This window comes from Mobula hypostoma, chromosome 17 (genome assembly GCF_963921235.1).
Source record: "Mobula hypostoma chromosome 17, sMobHyp1.1, whole genome shotgun sequence".
In the NCBI taxonomy this organism is placed as follows: Eukaryota; Metazoa; Chordata; class Chondrichthyes; order Myliobatiformes; family Myliobatidae; genus Mobula; species Mobula hypostoma.
Window position 1 is genome coordinate 39982204 of NC_086113.1, and position 26116 is coordinate 40008319.

At 42.7% G+C, this 26116-nt stretch overlaps 1 protein-coding gene across 4 annotated transcripts in view; it reads right to left on the reverse strand.

The window, feature by feature from the left end:
* Positions 1 to 26116, reverse strand: part of LOC134357948 (solute carrier family 12 member 7-like) — a 265931-nt gene that overhangs the window by 63024 nt on the left and 176791 nt on the right. For all 4 annotated transcript variants that reach the window (XM_063069755.1, XM_063069753.1, XM_063069754.1 and 1 more), the window contains exon 4: positions 3958 to 4104. In XM_063069755.1, coding sequence (XP_062925825.1) covers positions 3958 to 4104 — 147 coding nt within the window. The remainder of the gene's footprint in view (positions 1 to 3957; positions 4105 to 26116) is intronic.

The window sequence follows — 26116 nt, forward strand, 5'->3', positions numbered from 1 at the left end:
CAATTTAAAATATAATGGTTCCTATTTTCAGGGAACTCAATAATAAATCAGCTTTGCAAATCAATTTCAAATCTTTGGCTGATTGCAGGACAAAGTTGTCCTCCGTCCCAAATCACAGCACAGCAATACCAAACCTTTATACTTGATACTTAAATTTTACACTACAGTTATATCCTTATGGTTCACATCAAGCCCTGGTCAACAGGACTCAAATTTGATCACCAGGATCTGCATCCAGTATAAACAAATATTAAAATCCTTACTGGTTTTGCTACACAATTGACAATTGTTCCTAGGACATTAACTGGAAGTTATACAGAAATATATACATCGCCTTTAAAAAGCATTCATCCACCCACCCTTGGAAGTCTTCATGTTTTATTGTTTTACAACATTGAATCACAGTGGATTAAATTTGACTTTTTTTGACACTGATCAACAGAAAAAGACTCTTTTGTGTCAAAGTGAAAACAGATCTCTACAAAGTGATCTAAATTAATTAAAATATAAAAACTCAAAGTAATTGATTGCATAATTACTCACCCCCTTCAAGTCAGTATTTAGTAGATGCACCTTTGGCAGCAATTACAGCCTCGAATCTATGTGGATGAGTCTTTATCAGCTTTGCACATTTGGACACTGCAATTTTTCCCCACTCTTCTTTACAAAACTGCACACACTCTGTCAGACTGCATGGGGATCGTGAGTGAAAAGTCCTTTTCAAGTCCAGCCTCAAATTCTCAATTGGATTGAGGCTGGATTCTGACTTGGCCACTCCAGGACATTAACTTTGTTGTTTTTAAGCCATTCCTATGTAGCTTTGACTTTATGCTTGGGGTCATTGTCTTGCTGGAAAAGAAATCTTCTCCCAAGTCGCAGTCTGCATCAGGTTTTCCTCCAGGATTTCCCTGTATTTTGCTGCATTCATTTTACTCTCTACCTTCTCAAGCCTTCCAGGGCCTGCTGCAGTGAAGCATCCCCACAGCATGATCCAGCCACCACCATGCTTCATGGAAGGGATGGTATGTTTTTGATAATATGCAGTATTTGGCTTACGCCAAACATAGCATTTAGTCTAATGGCTAAAAAGCTCAATTTTTCAGCTGACTCCAGAATCTCCTACATGCCTTCTGGCCAGGATTTCATGTTAATATATTTTTTTTAACCAACAATTGCTTTCTCTTTGCCACTAATCTATAAAGCAGCGACTGGTGAGGACTTAGGCAACAGCTGTTGTATGCACACTCTCCCATCTTAGCCACTGAAGCTTGTAACTCCGCCAGAGATGTCATAGGTATCTTGATGGCCTTCCTCACTAGCCCCTCCTTGCACAGTCACTCAGTTTTTGAAGACGGCCAGCTCTAGGCAGATTTACAGCTGTGCCATATTCCTTCCATTTCTTGATGATTGACTTAACTGTACTCCAAGGGATATTCAGTGATTTGGAAATTTTCTTGTATCCATCTCCTGACTTGTGCTCTTCAAAAACCTTTTCGCAGAGTTGCTTGGAATGTTCTTTTGTCTTCATTGTCTAGCATTTGCCAAGAAACTCAACAGCAGTTTGACCTTCTAGATGCAAGTGTATTGTTACTACAATCAATCAAAACACCTTGTCTGCACACAGGTCTCCAAAAACTGATCTCCATTTAAGTAATTATGTGACTTCTAAAAATCAATTGGCTGCACCAGTTATTAAAGGGGGACAGGGGTGAATACTTATACAATCAATTATTTTGTGTTTATATTTGTAATTAATTTAGATCACTTTGCAGAGATCTGTTTTCACTTTGACATGAAAAACTCTTTTTCTGTTGATTGGTGTCAAAAAAGCCAAATTAACCTACTTTCTCTTTCAATATTTTATTAGTTTCTACATAAAAGAATACAGAGTACGAGAAAGTAGGTCGAAAAAAAACAACTGCCAATTACATTACATTATATCTATTCAAAATAACAATCTCATTACCCCATATTCATGTAGATTAGTCAAAGTTATATTGAAATATACTAATTTATTACAAAAAAAAATTTAACCCTTACCAAGACTGAAGCTGTTTATTAAGGAGAAAACAAGGTAAAATACATTCTCGTATAATAAAAATTAATAATAGCCAACATCTAAATTTAAACAATGAATTGAGGGTTTTAAAAGTTTTGAAAATAATTCAGAAAGGGTCCCCACAATGTTTGAAAGTCTTGTCGAGATTCAGAAATTGAACAACAAATCTTCTCTAAATCTAAGCATGACATAACATCGCATAACTATTGAGCATGAGTAGGAGGAGAAAAAACATCTTTCCATTTAAACAAAAGTGCCCTCCTAGCTACAAGAGAGCTAAAGGCCAACATATGTAAATCTGATGTCTTCAACTTGCTATCTTGTCCAGCAACAATACCGAATAGGGCCGTCAAAGGATTATGCTTAAAATTGACTTTGAAAAGAAAAGAAAAACTTTGAAAAACTTCCTTCCAATATTTTCCAAGACATATATTTTTCAAGTCCAAAACATATGAATGAATGAAGCTTCCCTATTATTGCATCTATCACAGAAGAGAGATACATCCAAATAAAAATGAGATAGCTTATCTTTAGTCATATGGACTCTATGTACCACCTTAAATTATAAGAAGGAATGGTCAGCACATAGCGATGACGTATTAAACAGTTTAAAAATTTCATTCCAAGTTTCCTCAGATATTGATGTCTATAACTCTTGTTCCCAGAGATTCTTAATTTTGTCTAAAGGAACATTCTTCATCTACAGTAATATACCATAAGTATTAGATATTGAACCATCATAAAAAGGTGTCAAATTAAAAATTACATCTAGTAAGTTCTTATCTGAGCTTATAAGAAATGTGCATAATTGAGATCTTAGAAAGTCTCTAATTTATAGATATCTAAAGGAGTGAGTTTTGGGTAGGCTGTATTTAGCTGACAATTGCTCAAATGAAAACATATTTCCTCCAACAAACAGATCCCAAAAACATTTAATACCCAACCTGTCTCATTCTTTAAAAATTAATTCAGTCATGGAGGGTGAATAAACGGGACTAGAAAGGGAAAATCTCAATAAACCAAAATGTTTTCTAAATTGTATCCAGATCCTCAGAGTATATATAACTATTAAATTATCAGTTAGTGTACTTACAAATAGAGGAAGTGAGGATCCAAAAAGAGAAATAATAGAAGATTTATTAACAGAATTAGCTTCTAAAGAAACCCATACTGGACAGTCTACACGATTAATATATCCAAAACGAAAGACATCATATATTAACTGCCCAGTAATAAAACCTAAAATTAGATAAGGCTAAACCTCCAGACTTTTTAGGTTTTTGATGATGAACTTTATTTAAATGAGGACGTTTATTTTTCCATATATAGGAGGATAAAATAGATTCAAGAGAGTCAAAAAAGGATTTAGGAATAAAAACGGGTAAAGCCTGAAAAAGATATATAAATTTAGGTAGAATATTCATTTTAATAGAATTAATTCATCTAATCAACGATATTGAAAGAGGTGACCAATTTAATAATAACTCTTTTACATGGTTCAATAAAGTAAAAAAGTTTTCTTCAAACAGGTATTTGTAATTTTTAGTGATTGTTACACCCAAACTACTGTATTCAGTGTTGTAAAACAATAAACCACGAAGACTTCTAAGGGGGATGGGGGGTGGGGGGGGAATACTTTTATAGGCCTGAGATAGAGATAGAGATAAGTTTCCATGCAGGGTGCATTCAGACAGAAAATTAATCTTAATCACAGATATTCTCTAACTTTTTTTGCTTTTTGTACGTATAGTGAACTTTATTTATATAAAGACTGCACTTCCATTCATCAGAGTAACTATTCCCTTCAAAACTAATTACCTAAAGGTCAAGATGATTTAGAAAATGAATTTTCTGGAATTTTCTAAAACTTTCTAAAGTTTCAGTAGCTTTTGACTTACACAAGTACAGCACATGAAGACAATCCAGAAAGATCCAAAGATTCCTGCAGCACCCACAATCCACGTCATGCGCAGAAACAAGATAACGCCCAGAATATTCTGTAGACATGGCAGATAGACACCTATAAAAGTACCCATTCGAGGAGCCTGTAAGAGAGTATTAATTGCATTAGGCCTTTTGCTGAAAGGAAAATATAAAGCAACAAACAGCATCAGCATCACAGCAGTTTCGGAGAAGACACAGGACTCAGTTTCCTGCGCTGAACAGTTGTCCCAACTAACATGAATGTCAAATAAAAATTCCTGTATCGAAGCAGAATAACTTGTCATAGAGGCAATTGAGGTGACATGTGAAGTTTACTTGCCTTAAGGCAGTGGTCCCCAACCACTGGACCGCAAAGCATGTGCTACCGAGCCGTGAGGAAACAATATGATTTGGCAATATGAAATCATATGAGTCAGCTGCACCTTTCCTTATTCCCGGTCACGCACACTGTTGAACTTTAACACACGCGAGGTCATCAGTGACCCAAGACGTGCAAAGGAATGGGTCTGTGACCCATCTGTGAATGTTTCCCGTAAATCTTCCATGTCAGCGCAGGAAAAAGATCAACTACTGGTTGGGGACCACTGCCTTAAGGCAAGTAAACTTCACATGTCACCTCAATCAACTACTCGAGCTTGCAAATGACGGTAGGCTGAAAAATATGTTTGACATAACATCTCTGCCAGCATTCTGGATCAAAGTCAAGGCTGAATATCCTGGATAGCCATGAAAGCACTGAAATCGTTGCTTCCATTTCCAACATATCTCTGCAAAGCGGGGTTTTCTGCAATTAATGCAACAGAAACTAAATTGCGAAATAAACCGGACATAAGGAACCCCCTTCAAGTATCGCTGTCTCCCATCACCCCTTGATGGGACCATCCTTTTGCAGGAAAGCAAGCCCAGGGCTCCCACTGATTCAGCGATATTGGTGTGTTTCAATGATTTTATATGTTCATACGAGGAAAATATGCGCTGTGTGTTTAATATCCAAATGTTACTTAAAATGTTTTGATGCAATTGACTTATAATTCAGTGGTCCCCAACTTCTGGGCTGCGAAGAATGCAGCGGTGCAGCGGTAGCCAGAATGCACCCAGCACATCTTTAAGAAAAAAGCCGAAATAAACAAGCTAATTGATTAAGTGCTGACCGCATGTAAATGTCGGCTCAGATCAGAGGCGATTGTTGATTGTGTCGCCTCTGATCCGGCTTTTTTCTTAAAGATGTGCTGGGTGTGTTCTGGCCACCGCTGTACCGCTGCATTCTTCGCAGCAATGTATTGGTCCGCAGCCCGGAGGTTTGGGACCACTGTTATAATTGACTTATCACTATATTCATGCGAGGAAAATATGCGAGGAAATATTATGTTTAATATTAAATTCATTAGATAAACCTCTTTAGAAACAAAATTGAGTGTATTAGCCACCTATAAGTGACTTATAGTTGACTTATCACCTATATTCCGGTTGTGTTTAACATCCACCCCCCCCCCCCCCAACACCAGTCGGCCAGTCTGCAAGAATATTGTCAATATTAAACTGGTCCGTGGTGCAAAAAAGTTTGGGGACCCCTGCCTTAAGGTGCTCCAGGTGCTGCTGAGATTACTCAAAGGAATGTACACTTATATTGTATCTTTCAGGTCTGCAGATGCTAGTCTTTACAGCAACAAAGATCTTTTGAAACATAATCACAAATCATGTTGTAAACACAAAAGTCAATGAACATTCAGCAACATCACACAAATAACAGTGAAATGATGACTAGATTAACTCTCCTCCCCACTCCCACACCAAATCTTGACTCAATTTAAATTTACTTATTGTGATACAACGCAGAATAGACCCTTCTGGCCTCTTCAGCCACACTGCCCAGCAATCCCCTGATTTAATCTGAGCCTAAACAATGGGCAATTTACGATGACCAATTAACCTACCGACTGGTATGTCTTTGGATTGTGGGAGGAAAAACCTGACGTGGTCATGGGGAGCACATCCTTACAAGCAGCAGTGGGAACTGAACCTGGGTTGCTTGTACTGTAAAGTGTTGTGCTAACCACCATACTATCGTGGTGCACTAATTAATAAAATTAAAATCAGATGGACTATACAATGGACATGCAACAAAGTCGCCCCAAAATCCCACATGGACATTTGCTTAAAGTCTAAAGTTGTTAATCCTCTAATTTGCTCTTCTGCACCCTCTTCCATCTGCCTTTGGTAATGCAACATCCTTAGCCTCTGCATTCTTCCCAAAGTTTGGGAGGAAGCAATTCTTCCTTCAGTTTAAAAAAAATATTTTCCAAACACTGCATGAAAAAAGTACCAGACACTACAACTTAACTCTCTAATGTCTCCGCGTCCACTACTTTAACCCCTTGTGAATCACAAGAGGGCATTTTAAAAACTGTTCCATGCACGCAAAGTACTGCAGCAATGAAAATGGGACAAATCACAAATCTTATTTTAAACAGGATGATAGAAGAAATAAAAAGTGTGACTTGTGAAAAATATAAACCTAAAGAAAACTTCTTCCAGGTGGTCAGCGAAACTGCTACATATTAAATTGCAAGTTGTACAATGTTTAAACATGTTTAAACCAGAAAGTTTCCAATTCTGCTTGTGTTAAATATCCTTTCATTCCTATAGTATTAATATATACTCAGTGGCCACTGCATGTATATTTGTGGTCTTGTTACTGTAGTCCATCCATTTCAAGTTTCAACATGTTCAGCATTCTGCTTGTTAATGCTCTTCTGAACACCACAGTTATAACATGTAGATATTTGACTTACTGTTCCCTTCAGGTTTGCTTGAACCAACCTGGCCATTCTCCTGTACTTCTTTCATTAACAAGGATTTTCAACCACAGAACTGCTGCTGTGGATTTTTTTTTTGATTTTTGCACCATTCTCTGTTGTGCATGAAAATCCTAGTAGAACAGTAGTTTGGGATACTCAACCCCACCTGCCTGGCACCAACAATCATTCCATGGGCAAAATCACAGACATTTCTTCCCTATTCTGATGTTTGGTCCGAACAACTACTAAACCTCTTGACCATGTCTGTAAGCTTTTATGCACTGAGTTGCTGCTACACGATTATCTATTTAGATATTTGCTTTAACAAATAGATATACGGGTGTACCAAATAAAGTGGATACTGCACGCATTTTATAACCTTTATTTGCATCAGAGTCCGGAATGCTTAATGAGAGATGCTTGCTACTGGAATTCAACATAACTAAATCTTCAGAAGTATCCTCAGATACATCCAGCTCTTACCATGTGGATATTTTATTGTGATAAATGGGCCTTTGCACTAACTAGATAACAGCAAACCACTCCGACACCTCTTGGCTTTCATCCATGTCTTTTGGCAAGTATTTTTACTGGTGGACTCCTAACATTCTACAGGTAGCAGAGATTATTTGAAAAGTTTGCCAAATACTGACATGATTCCAATACAAACAACTTGCATCTGCAGCCTTCAAATGCTGGAGAATACAGACATCCCACCCTGCAAAAACTCATTTCAGGGAGGTAGCATCATCAATTTGCAGGAGACTTCCGGGAGAGGTGGGATGTCTGCAATAGAGTAGCTCCCTAGCAGCTGGCCAGCTAGTTTAAATAGCGTTAGCTATGCTAATGAACGAATGACACCTGTTAAACTCACCTCGACATGTCTTTTACAGTCTTAACCCACCATGGGCAATAGAAAAGTCACTGTTGCAAACAGTGCAGCGAGCAACACTGTCATTATTTTTGACCCCTATTAGGCAGGGGTACACTTTAGTGTAGTCTGGGGTGAGGTATGTTTCATATTTTTTTTTGGAACACTGCCACTCTGACTTTTTTTGGAACTCTCTCGCTCTTGTTCTCTATCGCGCGCGCGCTCTCTCGTTCGTGGTCACTCTGACTCGCGTTTGCTTTCTCGCACTTGCTCTCGCTCTCTCTCGCGCTTGCTTTCTCGTTCTCACTCTCTCGCGCTTGCTTTCTTGCTCTCGCTCTCTCTCGTGCTCTCTCTCATGGTTGCTCTCACTCACGCTTGCTTTCTTGCTCTTGCTCTCTCTCTCTCGCGCTTGCTTTCTCGCTCTCTCAGTCTCACGGTCGCTCTCACTTGTGCTGGCTCTCTCGCGCTTGCTTTCTTGCTCTTGCGCTCACTCTTTCACTCTCTCTCACGCTCGCTCTCAAAAAAATCAATTTCCGGGACATTGTATATAATTTGCGGGCATCAGGGAGCCACTATTAATTTGCAGGAGACTCCCGGAACTTCCGGGAGAGGTGGGATGTCTGAGAATAGTGGTGAGGAGGTAGACAGGAGTGAGATAGATTGGTGGTGTAATGTATGAACCTATTTCTTTTAGAGCAATGACCTCCACCCCCATTAGTACTGCATATTGATCTGTTGTCTGCACATGTGCATTGAGCTGTTGTCTACAAATGCGTATTGTTCTCTTGCTCACGCTGAAATGTGAATGCACCAGTTAAGGACATCTCCTGCATTTGGGGCTTCTTAAAATTGATACGTAGCTGTGCACAGACACAACAAATTGGCGAAGAATACGATGTGGCAAATCCTCCCATGATGCAAATGATTGTTGGTTCAAAAATAAGTCGGCAGAAAATGTCACAGACAAGGTCATGTAGAGAGAATGTGCAAAGTAGACAAATAGCACGAACGACCAAGTGGTAAGTCTCAAACACAGAAGTAAGCAAATGCATAAAGTTACTGAACATAAAACAGAATCAAATAACATTGAGTATGACAAAGGTGAATTGTCATGCCTAGAATTGCATAGTATTACTGAAGCAGATCACAAAATCATATGGATCACAGCAGATCTGTCAGATGTAAAACTAAAAATGGAGCTGGATACAGGGTCAGCTTTGACCACAACTCCAGAGGCTGACTACAATAGACTGTTTCCTAAGATACCGTCAGAGACCTCAGTGATGCTAAAGGTTTACACAGGCGAAAAAATGTCTTCAAAAGGCAAACTGAAAGTAGATGTGATGTATGGAGGCCAAACACAACAGTTAGAGCTTATGTATTGAAAAGTGAAGGGCCAGCACTTTTCAGACGTGAGTGGTTGAGAAAAATCCAACTAGACTGGCACATCAACACAGAATGGCAGCCCAAATGGTAGCACTAACCAGAGACTGGCACAGCTGCTTAATGCGAATCAGAAGGTGTTTGAGAAGGGAATTGGTAAACTCAAATGCACTAAGGCCAAAATTGAACTGGATGAAATAGCAACACCAAGATTCCATAAAGCACATCCAGTGGCTTACGCACTACATCCTAAAGTGGATGCTGAACTGCAGAGCCTGGAGCCTTCTGGAATTCTCTCCAAGGTTAAGTGGAGTGATTGGGCCATATCCATTGTCCCGGCGATCAAGAAAGGGACTACCGGAGCAGTTTGTATTCTGTGCAGTATCCCCTGCCACGAATAGAAGACAACTTTGCATCTTTGGCAGGCGGGGAGAGGTTTTCAAAGATTGACTTGTCACAAGCCCATCTATAAATGGAGATTAAGGAGTCAAGCAGAAAGTCCTCACAATCAACACTCACAAGGGACTGTTCCAGTATAAATGTCTCGCCTTTGGCATCACATCACCTCCAGCAATTTGGCAGACAGCAATGGGCCACACAGTCCAAGATATCCCAAAATAATAATGTTACTTGATGACATCTTTGTGACAGGCAAAAATGATGAAGAGCACCTCCAGAGCCTTGGTAAAGTGTTTACAAGACTAAGTGAGTATGGTCTGTGTACAGAGAGAGAGAAATGTGAGCTTTTCAAGAATGAAATCTCATACTGTGGACATGTCATTGACAAGCATGGCTTACATAAGTACAAGAGAAGATTGAAGCAGTGCTACAGGACAAGACCCAAACCGAAAAATGTGTCACAACTCAGGTCATACTTGGGCCTTGTAAACTACTACCAGAGTTTTCTCCCAAATCTTACAATAGTGCTGCACCCGTTGAATGCAGTGTTACAGGCAGGAGCAAAGTAGAAATGGTCAGAAAGATGGGAAAGAGCATTCAAGGAAACAAAGAGATGAATAACATCCGATGAACTGCTGACCCATTACGACCCATCACTGCCCATCAGACTAGCATGCAATACGTCCTCTTATGGCATTGGAGCTGTTTGGTCATACATTATGAAAGATGGATCTGAACGCCCGATTGCGTTTGCTTCAAGACAAATGCAGAGCGCAACTACACATGGTTTGACCGAGAGACCCTTAGTCTAGTATGGGGAATAGAGAAGTTCCACCACTACCTTTATGGGCAAAAGTTTACGCTGGTGACAGATCACCAGCCCCCTTTCCATTTTCAATCCCAGGGAGGGAATTCCCGTGATGACTGCTACCCGGTTACAACACTGGACACTACTTCTAGGAGCCCGCTCTTATGACATAGAGCTCAAGGCTACAAAACAACACAGCAATGCTGATGGCTTGTCATGACTTCCACTATTGGCAACTGAAGAAAAGTCTTCATACTGTGATCCAGCAGAGGTGTTCCACACCACATTGGTGGTTCAGTTGCTGGTAACAAATTCAGAAATACAATGGGAAACAAGGAACTGTCACAAGTCTATGAAATCACCATGCAAGGGTGGTCAGCTCATGGTAACCCTACGTTTCCAGAGTTCTCCGCAAAACAAGACCAAATGTTGGTATGTCAAAAAATGTTGATGTGTGGATCTTGTGTTGAGGGTCCCTCTAAACTGCACACCATAGTGCTAGAAGATCGCATGAAGGACACCTGAGTACAGTCAGGATGAAGAGTCTCACCCGGAGCTACATGTGGTGGCTGGGAATAGATAAACAGCTTGAAGACTTGGCCAAGAGTTGTTCAGGATGCCAAGAAGTTCAAAATGCATCCCTACAGGCACCACTACACCCGTGGGAGTGGCCATTGTCACCATGGCAAAGAGTACATATTGATTTTTCTGGGCCATTAATGGACTCCATGTTTCTGATTGCTGTGGATGCTCATTCAAAGTGGCCGGAGGTTATACCAATGAAGTCAACCCACGTCGGCAAAGACTGTTTCCGCTCTGAGGACTATTTTTGCCAGAAGTGGCTTACCAGAACAAATTGAGAGTGCCAACAGACCACAATACACATCAGAGAATTGTAACTGATCATGAAGAAAAATGGCAATGGACATTTCAAGTCAGCTCTTCACCATCCAGCAACAAATGGGCTAGCTGAAAGATTTATCCAAACTTCAAGCCGTCCATTAAAGCAATGGACAAGGAGAACATTTCTCTAAAGCACAAGGTGTACAACTTCCTTTTTGTGTATCGGAACTCTGTTCATGTGACAACAAATCAAACACCTGCAATGTTGCTCATGAGCAAGAATCTGAGATCTCACACAGACCCCCCCGAAACCAGACCTTCAGAGGGGAGTACCGGATAAACAGTTCAGCCAGTTGCTAAGCGAAGCAGCAAGGAGCTTTGAGATTGGACAGGAAGTCCTACCACGTGATTATCAAGAAGACAAGTGGACACCTGGTAGGATAGCTACAAGAACTGGACCACTGATGTACACAGAGATGTTGGAAATCAGACATGGAGATGTCATGTGGACCAGATACTAGATGCCCAACCAAAGAACACACACGAGTTGACTGCATCCGACAAGACGGACACATTATAATCACCGGACACCAGAAACTGAGAACGTTGGCTTAGACAAGACACCTACCAACGCTGATGACTCTACAGGTCCAGAGGTGCTTCGAGAATGTTATCGCTGTCAAGACACCTGCCAAATCTGATGTCACCTCACAGGTTTAGAGGCACTATCCTGAAAACAAAAAGAGCGCCACCCAAAAGACTGAACCTTTAGAAACATGAAGTTAGTTATGGACTGTTATTGTGAAATCACGCTTACTGGGTTTGTGAAAGGGAAATTGATTGTTTTGTACATATTCCGTTCTCTTTAATCTAAAGGGGGAGAAAGTGTAATGTATGAAGCTATTTCTTTTAAAACAATGACGCCCCCTCCCCCCTTAGCACTATGTATTGATTTGTTGTCTACGCATGCACATTGTTCTCTCACTGCATTGTGAATACACCAGTTAAAGCCATCTCCCAGGTGGGTGCTTTTATTTAATTGATAAGTAGTTGTGCACAGACACAACAGGCTGGTTGAATGGTGTTATACTCAATGTCAGCAAAACCAAGGAATTGATTGTGGACTTCAGAAAGTGAAGGTTGGGAGAACACACACTAATCCTGACTGGGGGTGAGCAGCTTCATCTTCCTGGGCATCAACATCTCAGAGGATCTATCCTGGGCACAAGTGCCATCATGAAGGTACACCAGCAGCTATACTTCATTAAGAGTTTGAGGCAATTAGGTATATCACCAAAGACTCTTGCAAATTTCTATAGATGTATGGTGAAGAGCATTCGAATTGATTGAATCACAACAAACTGACATGCAATCCATCTGACGGTAGTAACAAAAAGGTATATTTCGGATAGTGAAGGTTGTTAATGACAGATGTTGCCTTCTTGAGGCACCATCTTGAAGATGTCTTGACAATGGGGAGGGTTATGGCCATGATGGAGCTTGCTGAATCTATAACCCTCTGCAACCTCCTATGGTTCTGTACACTGGACTCTCCATATCAGATGGGGATATGCCCATTGTGATTGTGTTATCTATTCAGCATGCCCTCAACCATACATCTACAGAACTTTGCAAGATTCTGGTGACATACGAAGTAAAGCCACTGGTGTGCCTTCTTTTTGATTGCATCAATATGTCGGGCTCAGGACAGATCTCTGGAGATGTTGACACATTGCCACAGTTGTCATGCATCCAAATGCATCTCTAATTTCCCTCGGAAATGCCTTTTCTGCTCTCAGGCTGGCCTTTTATACTGTGGTTAGTACTGGTATTGCTTGAAGGATTCTGGATCATCAGCATTGAATGCCACAATTCTAGTCCTCAGCAGACCGTTAATCTCCTGGCTCATCAAGGACTCTATATGTTCACAAAGATTCACACACATCCACATAGGTCTTGATAAAAGTTGGTGACAACAGTTCAGATCAAAAGATGAATCCCTGAATATGACCCAGTCCATCAATTCAAAGCAATTCTGCAAATGCTCCTCTGCCTCCATTGACCATATCTTCAAGAGTCCTCACCACTGGTGCTGCAGTCTTTAGTCTCTGGCTTTATGGTGGAAGTAGATCAGACTTGTCAAAGTGTAGGGGTGGGATGGCGCAGTAAGTGTTCTTGAAGGTGGAACACTGGTGGCTCCTATGGTTCCACAGGTTATATTTTTGTAGTAATTTGTCAGAGTGTTCTTCACAATGGCCTGGTTGAAGCCCCCCAAGATAATTTGAAAGGCATCAGGGTGCATTGTCTTGTTACTGTTGATAGCGGTGCGCAGCTCATCTAGGAAAACATTTTAGGAATTCCTTTCGTGATGAAACAAGCTATATTAACATAATACTTTCCTTCAGCATAGTAGTGGTAATAGTTAGAGCAGAGGGAAGATAAAAGATAAAATAGATTCAAAGTTCAAAGTAAATGTATTATCAAAGTACATATCTGTCACCATGTACAACCCTGAGATTCATTTCTATCTATCTATTGAGCAGGGGAAGCCCTTCTAACCACGCCGCCCAGCAACCGCGATTTAATCCCAGCCCAATCACGGGAAAATTTATGATGACCAATTAACCTACCAACCAGTATGCCTCTGGACTGTGGGAAGAAACTGGAGAACCTGGAGGAAACCCACGCAGTCACGGGGAGAACATAAAATCTCACTCCAGGCAGCGGTGGGAATTGAACCTAGGTCACCTGTACTGTAAAGTCTTGTGCTAACTGCTAATCTATAAACAATAAACGACAACACCAACTTGAACATTCAACCAGTGTGCAAAAGACAACAAACTGAAAATACAAACAAAGCAATAATAATAAATAAGTAAGCAATAAATTTCAAGAACGCGAGATGAAAAGTCCTTGAAAGTGAGTCCATAAGTTGCTGGAACATTTCAATGATGAGGCAAGTGAAGCTGAGTGAAGTTATTCCCTTTGATTCAACAGCCTGATGGTTGAAGGGTAATAACTGTTCCTGAACCTGGTGGTGCAAGTCCTGAGGTACCTGTACCTTCTTCCTGATGGCAGTAGTGAGAATAGAGCTTGTCCTGGGTGGTGGGGATCCCTGAAGAATGCTCCTTTCCTGTGACAACGCTTCATGTACATGTGCTCAGTGGTAGGGAGGGCTTTACCAGTGATGGACTGGGCTGCGCCACTACTTTCTATTGGATTTCCCATTCAAGGGCATTAGTGTTTCCAGACCTGGATGTGATGCAGCCAGTCAATATACCCTCCACCACACATCTATAGTAGATATCACACTGAAACTTTGGAAACTCCCAAGGAAGTAGAGGCACTGTCATGCTTTCTTTGCAATTGCACTTTCTTTCTGGTCCCAGGACAGGTCCTCTGAAGTGATACACTGAGGAAATTAAAGTTGCTGACCCTCTACACCTCTGATTCCCTGATGAGGGCTCTCTCACGGACCTCCAGTTTCCTCCTCCTGATGTCAATAATCAGTTCTTTGATCTTGCTGACATTGAGTAAAAGATTTTTTTTCCCTCCCTGTCCCTCTCACTATAACTCCTTGCCCATCCTCGGGGCTTCCTCCCGCCGCCTTTCTTTCTCCCTAGGCCTCCAGTCCCATGATCTTCTCCCTTCTCCAGCTTCATATCCCTTTTGCCAATCAACTTTCCAGCTCTTAGCTTCATCCCTCCCCCTCCTGTCTTCTCCTATCTTTTGGATCTCCCCCTCCCCCTCCCACTTTCAAATCTCTTACTATCTCTTCTTTCAGTTAGTCCTGACGAAGGGCCTCGGCCTGAAACGTTGACTGTATCTCTTCCTATAGATGCTGCCTGGCCTGCTGCGTTCACCAGCATTTTTGTGTTTGTTGAGTAAAAGATTATTATGGCACCACTCAGCCAGATTTTCAATTTCCCTCCTATACGCTAATTCCTCACCATCTTTGATTCAGCCTACAACAGTGGTTTGATTAGCAAACTTGAATACGGCATTGGAGCTGTGTTTTGTCACACGGCCATAAGTGTAAATCAAGTAGAGCAGGGGGCTAAGCACACAACCCTACTGGCTGGGGTCTGCGAGTGAGGAAATAGAGAATCCAATTGTACGAGAAGGTATTCAGACCTAAGTCTTCAAACTTATCGATTAGTTTTGAGGTATGATGGTATTGATGGTGTGGTTGATAAATGGCATTCTGAAGTATGCTCCTTTGCTGTCCTAATGTTTGAGGGATTGAGTGAAGAGCCAATAAGATGGCATCTATAGCGGACATGTTGCTTCGGTAGGCAAACTGGAGTGGATCCAAGTCACTTCTCAGGCAGAAGTTGATATGTTTCATCACCAACCTCACTGAGTGCAGTAAGTGCTACTGGATAGTCATGGAGGCAGGTTACCACGTTCTTGTTCGGCACAGGTATAATTGAAGCCTGTTTGAAGCAGGTGGGTACCACAGACTGCCAAAATGAGGGGTTTAAGATCTCAGTGAACACTCCACTGAATAGATTCTACTGTATATTTTTGAACAATTTATTTTTGATAATTCTTCATCACTTACAGTACATGGCTTGGTTTCTTGGTAGCAGTGAAACAGACACGTTTTGTTATGGAGAAGTCAAATGTAGATAATTTTTCTCCACTGAGCCAAGACTGCACATCATGCTCACAACAAAGTTGGTACAGAACAAGATACCAGAAGTGAAAACACAACTGCTGTTGACTTGCGCGATTCATCAGGCTGTGCAGAAGCCAAAAGGAAGGATGTCAGACAGGCCAACAATGGACACTCTGAAGGGAATAAACAGATTAGTCAATCTAATATTTCACAAAAACAGTTCTGTATTTACATGGCAATAAGAGATCTCTGAAAGAGGAATACTGAGCGAGAGCAGGTGCAATCACCTAAGTGGCCACTGTAGAAAATGTGTATTTAACGTAAATATTGTAATAGGAGGCAACAGCTCTGGTTTGTTCTGAATACGGATTTTAAATTTAAACTTAAGTTGGCTAATAGCCACACAAAAAATGCCTATGAAATTCTAATTTTAAGATGCTAGTAATACTCAGCAAATGCTGAACAAAAATGTTACCTATTTCTGTCTCCAGAGATACTGTTGAACCTGCTGAATATTTGTAGTATTTTCTGTTTTTTATTTCAGATTTCCAGCATTTTTTGACTTTATAAATATTCTAAGTTCAGTGTCAACCTCCTTCCATCAGAGGTGGCTGCTCCAACAGACAAAAGCTTTGAAATTCATTATGTATAATTTTGAATATTTTAGTTTGATGCTATTACTACTTCACTAATAAACCAGATTCTGTGTGCCTCACTTCATCTGCTGATGAAACCATTAGCTTGAACACAAAAGCTTGGCACAGACCTTTATAATCTTTCTACCTCTCCTGATATTTTGAGCATCTTTAAACTTGCTTTATTCTTTTCCTTGATCTGACATTTTTTTTTAAAGTTTTCTTATCCATGGATGCTGTCAAACCTACTCAGCATTTCCAGTGATTTATGTTTATTTTCATTGATCCATTTGCTGCTGTTGTTCAGTTGAGTTTGACTGTTCGTGACTTTATGGACTGTAAAGTCCATAAGGTTTTCATGGCAAGATACGGAAGTAGATTGACAGGCCTTTCTTCCTCGCAGATACTGCTGCTGCCCAGGTTGGGTTTGAACTCAGGACCATCTGCCTTAAAGTCCACTACACCACCAGCCAGGAGTTACATTACCTCCACACTAATTGACTTATATCAGTTCCTAGTTAGATGATGTCTCATAATGTTGTTGTTCATCTCCTCAAAACCTGAAATTTTGCTATATAATCAGAATCAAGTTTAATGTCACTGGAATATGTCACAAAATTTGTAAACTTTGCAGTAGCAGTACAATACAACACACAATAATACAGAAGAAAAATGTAAATTACATAGAACATAGAATAGTACAGCACAGTACAGGCCCTTCGGCCCACAATGTTGTGCCAACCCTCAAACCCTGCCTCCCATATAAGCCCCCACCTTAGATTCCTCCATATACCTGTCTAGTAGTCTCTTAAACTTCACTAGTGTATCTGCCTCCACCACTGACTCAGGCAGTGCATTCCACGCACCAACCACTCTCTGAGTAAAAAACCTTCCTCTAATATCCCCCTTGAACTTCCCACCCCTTACTTTAAAGCCATGTCCTCTTGTATTGAGCAGTGGTGCCCTGGGGAAGAGGCGCTGGCGATCCACTCTATCTATTCCTCTTATTATCTTGTATACCTCTATCATGTCTCCTCTCATCCTCCTTCTCTCCAAAGAGTAAATCCCTAGCTCCCTTAATCTCTGATCATAATGCATACTTTCTAAACCAGGCAGCATCCTGGTAAATCTCCTCTGTACCCTTTCCAATGCTTCTACATCCTTCCTATAGTGAGGTGACCAGAACTGGACACAGTACTCCAAGTGTAGCCTAACCAGAGTTTTATAGAGCTGCATCATTACATCACGACTCTTAAACACTATCCCTCGACTTATGAAAGCTAACACCCCATAAGCTTTCTTAACTACCCTAACCACCTGTGAGGCAACTTTCAGGGATCTGTGGACAGGTACCCCGAGATCCCTCTGCTCCTCCACACTACCAAGTATCCTGCCATTTACTTTGTACTCTGCCTTGGAGTTTGCCCTTCTAAAGTGTACCACCTCACACTTTTCTGGGTTGAACTCCATCTACCACTTCTCAGCCCACTTCTGCATCCTATCAATGTCTCTCTGCAATCTTTGACAATCCTCTACACTATCTACAACACCACCAACCTTTGTGTATATTAAATATACAGCAAGTATATTAAATAGTTAAGTTAAAATAGTGCAAAAACAGAAATAATATTCCTGAGGTAGAATGAGGTAGTATTCATGGGTTCAATGTCTATTTAGCAATCGGATGGGAGAGGGGAAGAAGCTGTTCCTGAATCACTGACTGCGTGCCTTCAGGCTTCTGTACTTCCTTGCTGATGGTAACAATGAGAAGAGCACATGTCCTGGGTGACGGGAGTCCCTATAATAGATGCTGCCTTTCTGAGGCATAGCTCCTTGATGATGTTTTAGATACTACTTTCTGTAGCTTCTTTCGATCCTGTGCAGTAGCCCCCACCCCACCCACCATATCAGACGGTGATGCAGCCTGTCAGAATGCTCTCCATAGTACATCTGTAGATGTCGAGTGTTTTAGGTGACAAAAAAAATCCCATCAAACTCCTAATAAAACATAGCCACTATCTTGCCTTGTTTATTGTTGCATCGATATGTTGGGACCAGATTAGGTCCTTAGAGATCTTAACACTCAGGAACTTGAAATTGCTCACTCTCTCCACTTCATGATCCCTCTATGAGGATTAGTTTGTGTTCCCTCATCTTACCTTTCCTGAAGTCCACAATCATCTCTTCGGCCTTACTGACGTTGAGTACAAGGTTGTTTCTGCGACACCACTCAACTAGCTGGTAGTTCTCAATCCTAAGCACCCTCTCATCTCCATCGGAGATTCTACCAACAATGGTAACACACAATGGTAAACACAAGACTCATGTATGAAAAAAGCAAGGTCACATAATAGGTAAATATGAATGTTTTACTAAATCTTTTTAAGATACTGCTTAGGCCCAATTGGAATACTGTGTTCAATCTTGGGCACACATCGGATGAGGCCCTGGAGAGGATGCAGAAGGAATGGATACGAATTTTAACAGGGTTCAGAGTGTTCAAGGGAAGAATAGAGAAATACCTGGTCAGGTGCTGAGGGAATGTGCAACCCATGTAACAGAGGTTCTAACATATCTTCAGCACCTCTCTGGAACAGTCCACTGTCCACACGAGCTTCAAGGCAGCCACCATCATCCTGGTGTCCAAAGAGTGACAGTAAACTGCCTTGCTGCCTTAACGATCATTGTGGACGCATTGGCCTCTTTCAAGTTCACCGACTGCTCAAATTAGTCCACTACACTCCAGTCCGTCCTGTACCACCTGGGAAATGCCAAAATGCTGCTTATCAGCTTGGTGTTTAATATGATCATCCCTCAGAAGCTGGAGGGTAAACTGCCCTTGTTGGGTCTCAATACCTCTCTCTGTAACTAGATCTCAGACTTCTTATAAGATAGACCACAGATCATCATCGCCCAGGGCTGCGTGCTCAGCCTGCTGCTGATGCATAACTGCACTGCAAGTTTCCGTCCAAAACAAATCATTAAGTTCGCTGATGACACAACACTGGTTGGCCTCATCGACAACAATATTGAGACAGCATGCAGAAAGGAGACAGAGTGGCTGGCAGATTGGTGCAAGCACAACAACATGAGTAGACAAGACTAAAGAGGTGATTGTGGTGATAAAGTTTAAGGGAATTGGGGGTTTCTCAGATTCTTGTAAATAATGGGTTAAGTACCGACTATGTCTGTAACTGCAGTGTGTTTGAATAATGTCTCTCAGCTGCTTCTTTGGAGCAAGACAGGGGTTAAAGTTCACACAGATCCACATAAGATATCTCCTGATTCTTCCCACCTTTTGGTTTTGACAAAAGGTGGTACCTGATGGAAATTAGACAGGACATTGCTTTCTTAATTAAAGTGGCTGGAGTGTCTATCAAACTGATTGTTCTTTTGTATCAATAGTCCATTGACTTGGCTGGAATGCTTCAAACTGACTGTTTTTTTGTATTGGTGGCCTTATAACTTCTAACAATTCTGACATCAGGCAGTGAACTTGCTGAACTGCCGGAGGGATGAGAACGCTTCTCCCATAAAGTCAGGACCAAGTTCACTCGCCGGCTGAGCTCGAAGAAATAAACTGGTGAAAAGATAAGTAACGATCTTTTTGTGCTGTCGTTATTTGATCCGGCAAATTTACGTTTACATTTGGTGCTGTGACTCGGATCCCAACATAGGGGACGTCTCTCTGGGCTGAGTAAGTGACAGGGAGCTTGAATCGAACACAATTGAGTGGCAGGGCGCCCCGAGGTAGTTTACCTCTGGCTACTCTTTGTATCCGACCGAACATTTTTGCCCTCCACCCATTGGGACCGGTACTTTGATGGGATCAGACGATCCATTTGCATACAGGATTTAAGGTAAGCAGTTGTCTCTTTTACGTTGCTGCAGGTGACAGGATATAGCCGGTTGAAATTTGATGTTTTGGAAAAGGGGTTGCGCATGTCTCAAGATACGGCTGGTTGAAATTTGAAAACAATACGAGACTGGCAGCCCGGTAAAATTCTCACCTTGGCAGCAGAAATATGGCCAGTTGAAATTTAATGAAACAGGTTCAGGATAAAGGAGGAAAGGCCTCCAGAGTATGTGGGAGTTGTTTTTTCTTTGCGAGTGTTAACGGAAAATAGGCTAGCAGTTTTTGTGAAAATTAAAGCCTGCAGGTGACATTGGGTATTCTGTATTGTTCCTAAGGAAAGAGTCGGGACTGGGGACCCCGGTCAGGAGAGGAGGCCACCGGTACCTGATGGATTTGACCATATCGGCTGCCTCCTGATAATACAGCTGGTTGAATTTGATTAAGGGGGAGGCAGGCTCACTAAATTTCTCACCCAGTGGCATGAACAGTGACTCTTTTTTTTTAGCTTTTTGCCTAGGCACTAGTGTTGTGTATTTTGTGCCTATAAGCTGTTTGCCTCGTTGGTTTGTCTGTGTTTTGTGTATTTGTGATTTTAGCTACTTGCTTTGCTTTGTACAGCACTTTGGTCAATGTGGGTTGTTTTTAAAAGTGCTACGTAAATAAACTTAATTTGACTTGACTTGATAAATAAGAATAACTGGTAATATAATAAGGGCAATAATGCGATAGGCCCTTGATACAGCTGGAAAGGCAACTACCCTCCAAAGTATGTGTGAGCAAATGCCAGATAAGGAAAAGGATCTTCAGATGTTAAGTGCTGCACTAACAAAGCGATTGGGAAACAATATTTGGCTGCCAGGTGGAACTTGGGATACAACTTCTTGCAAACAAGTAGTAAATTTAACTTGGAAAAAGAATTGCGCTAAAAAGTGGGAATTATTGATTAAAGAATGGAAAGATAGAGCCGATACTAAGTGGAATAATACCTTACTGGCCAGCTGGTGGAATAATGCGTGTGATAAAGGGATAGAGGTATGTATGGCAGAAGGGACTCCCAAGAGTTGGGAGACACTGAAAGCAGAGTGCAAGTCGGTAGATGGGTGATGAAAAAGAGAGCAGGAAAGGTAGCGTAAGCAGGCAAAGGCTGATATGGACAGACAGAAAGGATTAGAACGACAGCGCTGCGGGAAAACTCTGAGGCCTGATCAGGATCCCGAGCCCATGTCTGGCATACCGACTCTTTTTGATGATTCGGAACATACTGATAGGGATGAGGAGTGGGGATGTTACTCTAGGCTGCCACCACCCTCCTTACCCCTCTCACAACCAACCGCACCACCCCAGCCACCATACCAGGCTCCTGAAGGATCGAATGTGGCACAGCAAGTAAAGATAAATCCCAGAAAACAAACCCGGTGGGGATCCTGGCCAGGAGATTCTGGAGAGGGGCAGTCTAAACTTTGTGATAAACTTGGAGTAATCCAACTGAATCCCCAACAGCAGTGCCCTATAAGGCAGTTGCCCAATCCCTGAGCCGATGAGGGGGCAACCAACCACCAACAATTGAAGTATACGTCCCCTGGAAACCCCAGGAGATGATAATGATAATGAAGCAGGCCCCGGACCGTAAGGAGAAACCAGCCCAATTTGCTCAATATGTTCAAGGTACTATTTTGAGGTATAATGCCACTCCCCAGAACCTGTTTGGACTATGCTGCATGATACTGTCACCAGAAGAGACAACAAAGTGGCAGAATCAGATGGGTGAGGGCGATAACAGGGGACCGATCCAAAGCTACAGGGAACTAGAGCAGCAATTTCCTGATAACTGAGAAGCGCAGACGAACCATTTGATCCAATCGTTAGAACGAACCCGACAACAACCCGTGAACATCACTAAGGTGAGAGTGCAGACCAAAGCCAGGAGAGTCAGGCAGTGATTATTGGGAGCGGTTCATTGCTGGCTATGGGACATTCGCGGAGGATTCAGCCTTCAATCAAGGACGGGATTCACCTTTGTTTAACGCTATGGTCTTACAATGTATCCCCCCCGGTACTGTCGACATGATCCGGACGAATAACATGAACTGGTCCGAGAACTCCCGGCCTCAGATGAGACGAGCGGTGATGTACTACTGGAATGGCCAGAGTGAGCATAAGCCTCGACCTAGACCGCAGGTAAAAAACCGAATATGTCCAACGACTGAGGTGCCGATTGGTGGGCGGAGACAGGACCCCCAGACGAAAGGGAAGAGCCCAAAGACCGTCACTGGCGCTTCCATAATTGGCTGTATCCTGACTCCGATACTGACCCACCAGGAAGCTCAAATATGGTGTTAGTAGCACCTAGAAGACCCCCGAGAGGAGACCCAGGCATTAAACCCTGGGAGACAGGGGAAAGACAGAGAGATTCAATACGAAACGGTCCCCGGCATGCTGATGGGGGCCTGTTATAATTGCGGAAGGAATAGCCATTGGAGAGCAAATTGCCCCTGGAAACCTAGACAGGATTCCCCTGCACCCGGGCCCCTAAGGGTGCCCTTTACAGCCAAATAATCCATTCGCTTAACCTCAGGGCAGAAATCTCCCGGTGATAAGCACATCCCCTCATCAGGGACCACATGTCACCCTACAAGTGGCTGGAATCCCGATTCCATTCATGATTGACACAGGGGAAACCACCTTGATCCTTGATCAGAAAATAGTAAAGGATAAAGGGTTCCAGCTGTCCGGCACTACCATCATTTTATCACGATTCGAAGGATGCGAAGATTCTTACTCACGCACACACGCAACCATTGCTGGTGGAATTCGAAGGACACTACTGCGATGTCTCCTTTATGGTAACTACCAACCTGGGCTGTAATCTGGCCAGGAGGGTTTTACTTTGCCCACTGGGAGTTGTGACAAGAATACACATAGATTAAGATGTAGCTGTCCTGGGCTGGCACCAGTGGAATCAGCAGTTGGTCTGCCACCTGTCTTCAGGAGAGAGAGAGATAAGGAAAACAATGGAGCAGCATTTGGAGATGTTAATGAAGGAAGGAGAGCTGTCAAGATCGGCTCCCCCTTTGAACCCTGAACTGTTTGAAGTGATGGACAGGCGATACCCCAGCAGGGGGATAAAAAGGGATAGGTTCACTAAGGCAGGACACACACGACACCCGAGGTAACAAGACCCTGGAAGCGGTGCGTCTCTCACAAGTCGGTGGGAATTACCGGGTCATAGACGATCGGCGGGAACCTGGTGTGTGTCCACCCTTGCCTGGGTGCCAGGTTCACCGCAGGGAAACGATCGTATCTGGAAACGGAGGGGTCACGGTCGGTGACCTCAGATGACACCACAAAGGACTCGCCCGAAAGCTGACTGCGAAGGTCTGTGTGGAAGCCTTGAATATTCATTCGTTTTGCTCTCTCTCTCTCCTTCCCCCCACTGTCCATCGCCACGGCAGCGATTACTGCGAACTGAACTGAACTAAATTGAACTGAACTTTGCGTCACTTTGAAACTGGTCATTTACCCCTAGACAACGATAGAGCTTGATTGATCCTGTTATCTGAATTCTGTGTACATGTATGTTTATCATTGCTGAACTGTTGCATTCATTATCCTTTTGATTAGAGTACTGTGTTGCTTGTTTCTTTAATAAAACTTTCTTAGTTCTAGTAATCCAGACTCCAACTCAGTGATCCATTTCTGCTGGTTTGGCAACCCAGTTACGGGGTACGTAACAGAGTAGAGATAATTTGCATGATGAGGGTATCACCATAGGCTTGTGTGGCCCCAGGCAGCATCCTCAGTTTGCAGTTCCTCAGTGGGGGGGGGGGGTTTAAGTATGGACCCCACACAGTTTACCCCACCAGTCCCCACATCAGACCCCCAGGTAACCGTCTGTTATGACCCCACCAGATGCTCTGCCCAAGACACCCGGTACTATGCTCCTTTTGAAGTATTAGAGTATCCGGTCTTGTTGATCGGAGAGGTGGAAGGGAATTAAGGCACAGCTTATCTGGCCACGATTCCAGGATACCTATGGCGCCAAACCGGGTTGGTAGTTCCACATGTCACCTTGACTGTGTGTCCAGGGTATAAACCCAAGAACCAAACCAAGGAGGTTGCCCCCCTCCCCCCCCCACAGTTATGGGCCACCTTGGGTCATGAAGTTGGGTGTACTACTTGTGCCCCAATTCGGATAAGACTAAAGGAGAATCAAACTCTACCCTCTAATCCCCAGTATCCCCTGAAACCGGAAGCTGAAGAGAGGGTACAGGTGTTGATTAAATCCTTTGTAGCCCAAGGGATCCTGGTTCCTTGTAGCTCACCCTGCAATACCCCCATATTTCCCGTCCCCAAACCAGGGCGAAAAGATTGGCAAGTAGTCCAGGACCTCAGAAAGATAAATGAGATTGTGGCTCCACTTCACGCTCTGGTTCCTAACCCGGCCACTATTCTAAGTTGTATCCCGGCTGATTCTTGTGTATTCACCATTATCGATTTACAACATGCATTTTTCACGGTGCCTCTACACCCAGACTCGCAGTATTTGCTCACTTTCACCTATCAAGGTCAGCAATGCACCTGGACCCAGCTGCCCCAAGGGTTCATCCACTCCCCTACGCTGTTCTCATAAACTCTCCAGAAACAATTACATACCCTTGAGTTGCCACAGGGATCGACAGTAGTACAGTATGTGGATGACCTACTCCTGGCTAGCAACAAGGTGCAAGACTGCAAAACCGACACTACTATACTGCTGAATTTCCTGCACTCTTTGGGCTATGTGGTTCCTCCACAGAAGGTAAGACGATCACAGGCAGAGGTTAAGTTCCTTGGCACTGCCCTTTTGGCCGAAGAATGAAAACTGACGGAGGACCGAATATGACCCCTTGCTGCTACTTCCCCGCCGACCACCCCTAAACGGATGTGTGCTTTCCTCGGTCTTCTCAACTTTTTCAGGCAATGGATGCCTAATATTGCCATTTATACCCGCCGGCGTCATCGAATGCTCCACCTAGTTTTACCCTGACGACTGAGCAATTGACAGCATTTACTGAACTAAAAGGTAGTCTCTCAAGGCTCCAGCCCTTGGCTGGCTGTTGTACGACTGTCCATTCCAGCTTTATGCCACTATTAAGGAAGGATGTGCCACTGCTGTCCTAACACAGATGTACGGCGACCATAAAAGACCAGTGGCATATTACTCAATGAAGTTAGACCCAGTCGCTGCAGGATTACCACCCTGTTCACAGGTATTGCCAGCGATCTATATGCTAATATCTGCAGCCTCAAATATTACACTTTATCAACAAGTAACAGGCCTGACCCCTCATTCCAGTGCTATTTTTCAGATGAAATTTAGAGTCTCTTGGCCTTTATAGTAAGGTCACCCTGAGATATTCTTAGAGACTGAATAAATCAAACAGTAGAGAAGTGTTCGTGTGTTTTATGGGAAAATGCTTTCCCCTGAAGGTACAACTACATAATTAAATTAAGATCCTGTTTCAGCACATGCTGAATGAAAGTTTTTCTCTTCACTGTCAACAGAAGAAGTCTTTCCACTTGGTCAGGAAGAGCGAGGAGGTGATAGAAAGGAGTTATAGGCAGGTGGGTCACACCGGGGCCATGGGAGACAGACAAATGGGTCACAGTCAGGGCGGGGAAGGGGAAGAGTCAAGTACTAGAGAGTACCCCTGTGGCTGTACCCCTTGACAACAAGTACTCCTGTTTGAGTACTGTTGGGGTGACAGCCTACCTGGGGGAGGAAACAGTGGCCGTGTCTCTGGCACAGAGTCTAGCCCTGTGGCTCAGAAGGGTAGGGAAAAGAAGAGGATGGCAGCAGTGATAGGGGACTCTATAGTTAGGGGGTCAGACAAGCGATTCCGTGGACGCAGGAAAGAAA